Consider the following 8,674-nt stretch of genomic DNA (forward strand, 5'->3'; position numbering starts at 1 on the left):
ATCCCTTTTGCCATGTGAGGACACAACATCGAAGCCACCAGCTTATAAGCAGAGACCAGGCCCTCACTGGACACCAAACCTGCTGGTACCTTGATCTTGGACTTCCCAGTCTCCAGAACTGTGAGAATAAATTTCTATTATTTATAAATTACCCAGTCTCAGGTATTTTGTAATACTAGCACAAAGGGGCTAAAACAGAAGAGCTCTCAGAAAGTGTAATATTTCACCAGGCTCTTTCATTTCTCTTATAAACTAAATTACTCAGAGAAAGAAACTACTGTTTTCTATCACTGAAATGTGATAAGTATCTATGACAGAAAAAAGAGATATTCATTTACTTTGAAATTACTTTAATTTAGAAATAGAAAACATCTTGAAAGGAAAAGAAACCCACAAAATATACAGGCAAATTTGTACTCTGTGAGCTTCTCACACTCTCACACTTGTTCACCAATCTCTAAGATGAAAAACTCTCTTCCAAAATGTATTCAGCCACCACTGTAAAAGAAAGAAAAATCATTACTTCTGAGTAGAGATATAATTTTAATAATTATTATTATTTGAAATGCAATATGCTATAACTTTAATGGCTCAAGACCAATTATTTGAATCCCACCTAACTTTATCTAAAGATGGCATAAAAGAATGGCACAATGAACTTTAAAATCCTGGACCTGGAAAGATGATGTGGTTACTGGCAGAGGTCTATGTCTAAACTCACAATGCTCATTCAGGAAATGCCATTTTGGAACAGTCTAGCCTTTCTGAACACAACAAAAAATATCAATTATATGACAGGATGGTTAGCTGAGAAGCTTTTCAATTTGATAACGTCAACACACCAGCAGAAAGTAGACTGCACATGAGCACAAGGTGCTCAAGCACCACATCTTACCATAATCATTCCAAAATCTGGGTTAGTCATGATGAAAACAAAAATCACGTTTTCTACAGAAGAACTTCTGAGCTTTAAAAGCATAAACATTAAACCTACATAGTCAGATACACATTTTAGTAATGTTAAAGCAAAATAATTCCATTACCAGAAGAAAATTACATAAAATAGGCCAGGTGCAGTAGCTCTCACCTGTAATCTCAACACTCTGGGAGGCTGTGGGAGGCAGGTCACCCTGAGGTCAGGAGTTCGAGACCAGCCTGGCCAACATGGTGAAACCCTGTCTCTACTAAAACTACAAAAAAATCAGCCAGGTATGGTGGTGTGCACCTGCAGTCCCAGCTACTGAGGAGGCTGAGGCAGGAGAATCACTTGAACCCGGCAGGCAGAGGCTGCAATAAGCTAAGATTGCGCCACTGCACTCCAGCCTGGGAAACAGAGTGAGACTCCACCTCAAAAAAAGAGAGAAAATTATTACATAAAATACCCCTGAGCATATACTTTAATGTTTAGCATTTTAAATGCTTATGCTATGAAACAGTATTGCTATAATTAAAAGGCCAGCAAGTGCTTATTTTAAATTCTAATACTGTGAATATTAATTTTGACTGCTATAATTATAAAGAAGAAGAAGAAAAAAATTGTAACAAAAAAAGATAATTCAATCCAATGAGTATTTCCCTTGCTACCATCTCCAAAATGATGTAAACAATGATTAATCCTCTTTCAAGCAGGGAAAGCAAGATTCCTTTCAGTTGTACAGCTATCATGGTATAACATGAGAAAAGAGTAAGTTTTCTGTAGTGTCTCTCACAAAATGTTTTAATTAGCCTTCACATTAAGATTAAAAAATATCTAAAGATAGATTTTTTAACTTCTTAAACACTGAAACCATTTTTTTTTTGGTTTTCTAGAAGAAAAGTTTTCTAAGTAACTAGCTTCTGAAAGGTTTCCCGTGTTGCTCTATCACTAGCCATGCAATCCGAGTGGTTACTTAGCCTCCCCATGCCTCAGTTTCCTCATGAAGATTAAATGAGTTGACACACAGAGTCATGGAAAGTTCTCAATGAATGTTAACTACTATTATTGCCACCATCACCATTAGAAAAGGCAAGGACCTGAAGTTGTTCACTTAATTCAACAAACACTTATTCAGTGCTTTTAACAGATACAAGAGAGCTCTGGACTAGACTCTATAGGAGAGACATACAGTATAAATAACAAGGCAGGCCTGCCTCACAACTCATAATCTAATGTGAAGACGGACCTGAGTATAACCCAAGGCAGACAGTGACGTCTGGCAAAAGGGACAAAAATATAGGTTAAGTGAAGGCTGGCAAAAAAATTTGAAAGGTGCTTGACCAAAAAATTGGAAAAGGTGGGCTTACATGTTCTTCTGAAAGGTACAACTAAGAACAATGATTATCACAGGAAACTAATTTTGTTATCATTTTAAAGAAACACTTCCTATCAATTAAATATGTCTCATGACAGAATGGGAAGTAAGAAGAGCAGAAGCACTGAGTATGAAAAAGAACGGACCTGGCAGAGACTCTGCCACTTCTTTTTACTGATTTCCTCATTCTACTTCAGTATTCTCCCCATGACTCCACAGTTCTACAGTTGGCATTTCTCACTGGTAAAATAAAGGGATTTCTGAACTGACAAAAGAGGTATCAGTGACTTGGGCCCATCTAGTTCTAACTACTTCTGATCCTGAATATCACTTTGTGGCAATTTTACCTTAATAACTATGGTACCCTACTTAAGAAATCCCTCTGACAATATACATTGTTACTTGTCATTTAAAAGGCAACCTGTACCAGTACCTGGAATAAAACACCTAGTATTTAGGAGATTTATAGTTTAGAAATTTTTTAAATCATTGCTTCAAACTTCACCACCCCATAAAATCAATTGATATTACTGATTGATATTAGATTTCAATAGCATATGGAAAGTTCTCAATGAATGTTAATTACTATTGCCACCATTACCATCAGAAAAGGCAAAGAACCTGAAGTTGTTCACTTAATTCCACTAACACTTATTCAGTGCTTTTAATGGATACAAGCACTTGAGGTATATCAGTGCTTACCTGATATTATTATCAGGTAATAATAGATTTTATTAGCTCCAAACAGTGGATGAGGCTGAGATTAAATGCATACAAAATCACAGAGTAAGTACTAAAACCCATACTAAGTCCTTACCCTAAACTGAATTACCTAATTGCTCTAATTGCTCAATGCCACAACATGTCCCAATGACTTGTAATGAATTTAAAAAGCAAAATTATTTGGAAACGAATAAAGTGATCCCAATGTTTCTCAGCCTTTTTTGCCTCCTAATATACTTAAAAGTTATGATATTCTCCCATCAGTAGCAATGGCTCATTACAGTAACAACTTTCACTCGTATTCTTACCCAAATTGTTTCTGGGGCCTTACATGACTTAAAGTCATAATCCAAGTAAGAACTGTTATCCCCACTGAGTAAACTGAGCACAGAGAGGTGAGGCAAATTGCCTGATGCTAGGACAGCAACTGTATAACAAGAAAAAGGATTTGGATCTAGGCAATCTGGTCCACAGTTAGAATTCTATCATAGCAGTGATTTTTGGATGGGAAGCATTTCCTCTGCTCCTTAGAGATTAACAAGATAACAGCACAAAGAGGACTTAGGTTTCAGTGCTGGCTTTGTGACATATGAGTGTCTTTAATACTTTCTTGACTCTGTAAAATTTTATTTATTAAAGAAAATAGTGCCTAGCACACAGAATTTCTGGAAAGATCATTTAAGATCTAAAGGCGCTCAATCATCAGGTACTCATAAATATCAGTAGACTCCAACAGCACTAAAAAGAGATGCATCTCTGTATTAACGAAATAGCAGGCCGTCATCTCAAATGGTTTCAAGTTTCATTCAATCCTAGTCTATTTCATAAAGTTTACTTACACAATGATGTTATTAATAGGAATATGGATCAATTTCACAAAGAAGCCAATGAATCCCATTATAGCAAATCCTATTGCTGTTGCCATGGCAATCTTCTGGAATTCTGCATTTAAAAACACGAAATTCACATATTTTTTGCACTGTCACTGAAAGTATGGGAAAAAAACTATCAGCAACATAAATGAACTTAACTAGTATACATTTATCCTGTTAATAGATATATAACTTAAAAATAAAAAGGTGAAACTGTTAATAGTAAACAAGTTGTTTGACAGGTTTTAAAATTTCCATGTTTTGTTGATATTTAAGGAAACATAACAGTGCATGTCTGTGCCAGTGAGTTCATCAACAAGTACTAAAAATATTTTTTCTTCTTAGCAAATGACCAGAAAATACCAAAATAAGGACATGGATGAAAGAAATATACATTATTTTTCTTAAGTTTTAAAATGTATCATTGTAATTTTTATTATAACATATCGATTATACAGGCAGAAACATACCTTTTTTGGGTACATTATAAACAATGGGTCCAGTGCCTTTGCTATTATGATGAAGCCAAAAATAAGGCTTGAAAAATCAAGTTCGGCTGGGCACGGTGGCTCATGTCTGTAATATCAGCACTTGGGAGGCTGAGGCGAGCAGATCACCTGAGGTCAGGAGTTTAAGATCGGCCTAGCCAACATGGTGAAACTCTGGCTCCACTAAAAATACAAAAATTAGCCAGGCGTGGTGGCAGGTGCCTCTAATCCCAGCTACTCAGGAGGTTGAAGCAGAATTGCTTGAACCCAGGAGGCGGAGGTTGCAGTGAGCTGAGATTGCGTCACTGCACTCCAGCCTGGGCAACAGAGTGAGACTGTCTGAGTTGAGCACTATTTTATAAAACATTACACTGGTAATGTTACCATTTTATGTTACTTCCTAAGAGAAGCTTTCCCTGATCTCCTGACTTGGTTAGTCCTCCTATAATGTGCTGTCAAACTTCCTTCTAGTTATCTTCCATAATACTTACCACAGCAGTAATTAAAAAACATAATTGCAATAATTTGTTTATGACAGTCTTCCTTGATAGAGTCTAAGCTCCATGACAGCAAGGACTATTCCCTTTATTATATACTACATTACATACATGTTATATTCTCTATTATATTACCAGCTCCTAACTCAATGAATGAATACAAGTAGACAAATTGAACACATGAATCATGATAAATAACAAAATTAACTTTCTAGTTTGGCAAAAACTAGATTGTTGGTTTCATGTTAAGGTTTTGTTCATTGGGGTGGGAGTTCAGTAGGGAGACTTCAAAGCTTTTCCAAAGAGAAAATATGTAAGATACTAAAAGTCATAAAATATTATTAACTAAAATGTTACCTGGAACATAAGGCTGTGATAATCTTACACCATTTGAAAATACATAAAATAAAAATTTAGACAAGAGTAAAAAATTTAGGAAGAAGTGACAATGTTAAAAAGCCATCGAGCAGTATCAATCAATAAAAATGTTGGCGAAAGTAATGCAATGGCTATTAATCAAGAAGATGTTAATCAAACAAAAGGCTTAGAAAACTCAAAGATTTAATTTTTTTTCTCATAGTCAAGCAATTACCTTTTCTATCAGGTTTAGTGCATCTTTTAACCAGCCGAATGGAGTCCTTTACAAACTGCCGACTTGGCTCAACAAACTGCATTACCTGATCCATGACTGCCTGTTTAAAATAAACAAAGATACTCACTGGTATTGGTTACCATATAATAAGCACTTACTCACTGATATCAAGATGTAAATGAGACCAGTCATTGAATTCACGTCTAACATGGGTCAATTCCACCTCCTAAAATAAAACAAAAAACAAACTCCAAAGCCTAAATTGATATTATTTTTGTAAATTTCAGTTAATTATCAGATCAAAGGCAATAAGAAAAGCACAGATCTTACTCATGATATCTTCACTGACAAAGAACAGCACACGCAATATAAAAAGCCTATCTCTATTAAGAGGTTAAAAAAGGTTAAGCAATTGATAACACATCCATTCCTTTTCTGACTCTGCAGTCCCATCCATTTCTCATTCTACAGTCCCCTCACCGCTCCTAAGGAACCAACAATGTTGAGATCCAACAATTACTTTCCATATTTTATTTTCAACTATGCAGAAGGCAATGTCTTGTACAGTGAATGCCAACTATGGTGCTGCAAGAGCCTAGAATGGAGGCAAACGTGAATTTCAACCTTGATTTTTCTAAAACGTGCCAATACAATACACTTTTCTAAAGTACAAAGAATAGCTAAAGCAAGACGCAAATTCTGAGAAGCTAATAGCTAAATTCCAAACTTTTCGATTTGAACACATCTTTTAAGGAACCAGGGCTATATATTTTACTATATATGTTTTTTAGAGGAATCTATTACCCAACAGAAATGTCATCCGATGTTAGCTTTGAGAGCCACTGCTTTAGAAAGTAAAGAGATCAAAGTATTACTTGTATTTTCCTCCATTTCCAGTACTCAGAACAGTGGCCAGGTGGTAGTTCAAATCACTGGCTATGGAATGTAAACCTCTGTAAGCCCCAGTTTCCTCACTTAATGTAGGCTGTGGACAACGAAATGAATTAATGTCAATGAAACACCAGGACGTCTGCAACGTTCTGGGGGCAAAAACACAGTAATGTCTGTTTTCTCAGTATTTCACTTAACTTTGCTCTTGAAATCCAAAGGGCTTAAACTTTTTGTAATCATAGTTATCATGAAAGAAGCTAAGAATTTTTTATCCAGAAAAATGCACGCTACACACAATACCGCACTCAATGTCAGGGGTAGAGACCCAAAAACCAACTATGATCTCTCGAACTAGATTCTAGACCACTGCTCTCACTTTAAACTACGGGAGCGGCGGCAGGGCCAGAGCTGAGTACAGCCTTTCCCAGACAAGACTCCACACCCGCACACAGAGCCAACCCCGAAGGTATCGGGCAGCAGGACATCATCTTTGGCTGCAGCACAAAAGAAGCCGGGGCAGGACGCTAAGCCCTGGAACCCCGCGAGCCGGCGACCCCGCTCGCCGGGAGCCCGCGGCCTTGGGTCTGCCTTCCGGCAGAGGCCGAGTTGGTGGGATGTCGGCGGCCAGACCCCGGCCCCAGACTTGAGCCAGGGGACCACTCATGGCCCGCTCCGCGACGGCCGCCCGGGGAGACACGCCGGCTCGCCCACGCCCGCTGCCCCCGCGAGTCGCAAAGGCGTGGCCGCCCGGTTCGCCCGTACCTACTGGCGGGAAGAAACTCACCTGCCCAACCGACACCTAAAATGCCAGGGACACGTAGCACTGGAGCGGACTGATAGAGGCCCACCGGAACCGGAATCCGGGTTTCTGCCAACAGCCCGCCCACTCCTCCGTCCTATTGGTTCCTTACGCGAAACCTCAGTGCGCAATCGCAGCGCGACGTGCGTCCCGGCCACGCTTCCCGGAAGAGATGCATTGCGAAGCTCGTTGTTGGGGCGTTGGTTTTCTTTAGGAGTGTGACGCTAGCGTCAGCCGTTTTTCTCCCGGCTGGGTCCAGGTTTACCCCACCAGCCCGACCTCAAACCACTGGCATCCACAGCACGAGCCCCAGCGGCCTTGCAGGGTGCTTGCTCTCTGGTAGCGGCTGACTAGGTAAATCCTAAGTTGTGGGGTTTTTTTTCCTGCGGTCCAGCTTGTTGTGTGTCCTTACGGTACATACTTTTTGTATGTATATAATGTTGGTCGAAATGAAGCTTATGAGCAATACAACGTTATGGCCTAATTCAAAATAGTATCACCACCCTAAACTTTGACTATGGCTGTCATTCACGGTAATGAATGCGGCTGTAATTGAGGCCGTACTTTGTCAAACGCTAGGTTTGGTTACGGGAGTGGTCATAATGTACACACAGCTCCCCACTTATCCACAAGGATGCATTCCAGGACTCCCCCGCCCCCTGGGGCTGAAACCATCAGTAGAGACGGGGTTTCACCATATTGGCCAGGCTGGGCTTGAACTTGTGACCTCGCGATCCATCCTCCTCGGCGTCCCAAAGTGCTGGGATTACGGACGTGAGCCACCGCGCCCGGCCATATTTCCTTTTAGCAATGGAGCATAACTGGATCTGAGGAACAATATAACTCTGGAACAGCTGATAGAACATTAAGAGGTGTTACAACTCTCAGTGCTTCTTAAACTTCAGTAACTGAAATCTCCTGTTAAGTTTTTTAGTAAATGAAATTTGTAACCCCAGAACCTCCAGATACTGATTGGGTGGGTCAGGGTTAGAGGCCACACACCTCCCTATATGTGACTGTAGGTGGTCTGTACACACTACACATACCTTACCTTAGCCTTAAGAGTCACTTTTAAGGACTGAGATGCGTTTGACTAGTTCTTCCTCCCTAGGACTTCAGCCCATGTATCATCTGTTTAGAGGCCAGTAGTGACCATCTAAGGCAATCCTGTCTATCTCATGCTCTTTTTTCCTTTTTGACAATACCCTCTTCATTTGCTGCATAGCATTTGTATTAATATGTATGTATTTACTCCTCGGTCTGTCTCCCTACACTGTAAATCCCCTTACTAGACCATAAGGTCCAAGTGGGTATAGCATACCTGGGTTACTCACAGCACCTAGTAAAGTATTAAACACAGTAAATGCTCAATAAATAGTTTTCAAAAAAATAATTCATTCCACAAAAAACGTAAAATCACATGTTGGCAAGTTCACCCCAACCACCAAATGTCTGAGTTCACAGTATTTTCAGCAAAACACAGAAAATCAAGTAACACATACAGTGGTTCCCCTTATCCAA

At 39.4% G+C, this 8,674-nt stretch overlaps 1 protein-coding gene across 1 annotated transcript; it reads right to left on the minus strand.

The window, feature by feature from the left end:
- Positions 1 to 333: 333 nt before the first annotated feature.
- LOC105493064 (SEC61 translocon subunit gamma) lies at positions 334 to 7,250 on the minus strand. The gene is made up of 4 exons (XM_011760501.3): positions 7,139 to 7,250; positions 5,464 to 5,563; positions 3,854 to 3,956; positions 334 to 498 (listed from the first exon to the last, which is right to left on the minus strand). Exons 2-4 carry the CDS (start codon positions 5,555 to 5,557, stop codon positions 489 to 491), a joined length of 207 nt encoding a protein of 68 aa, XP_011758803.1. The 5' UTR covers positions 5,558 to 5,563; positions 7,139 to 7,250; the 3' UTR covers positions 334 to 488.
- Positions 7,251 to 8,674: the final 1,424 nt, after the last annotated feature.

This window comes from Macaca nemestrina, chromosome 4, assembly GCF_043159975.1.
Source record: "Macaca nemestrina isolate mMacNem1 chromosome 4, mMacNem.hap1, whole genome shotgun sequence".
Taxonomy (NCBI): domain Eukaryota; kingdom Metazoa; phylum Chordata; class Mammalia; order Primates; family Cercopithecidae; genus Macaca; species Macaca nemestrina.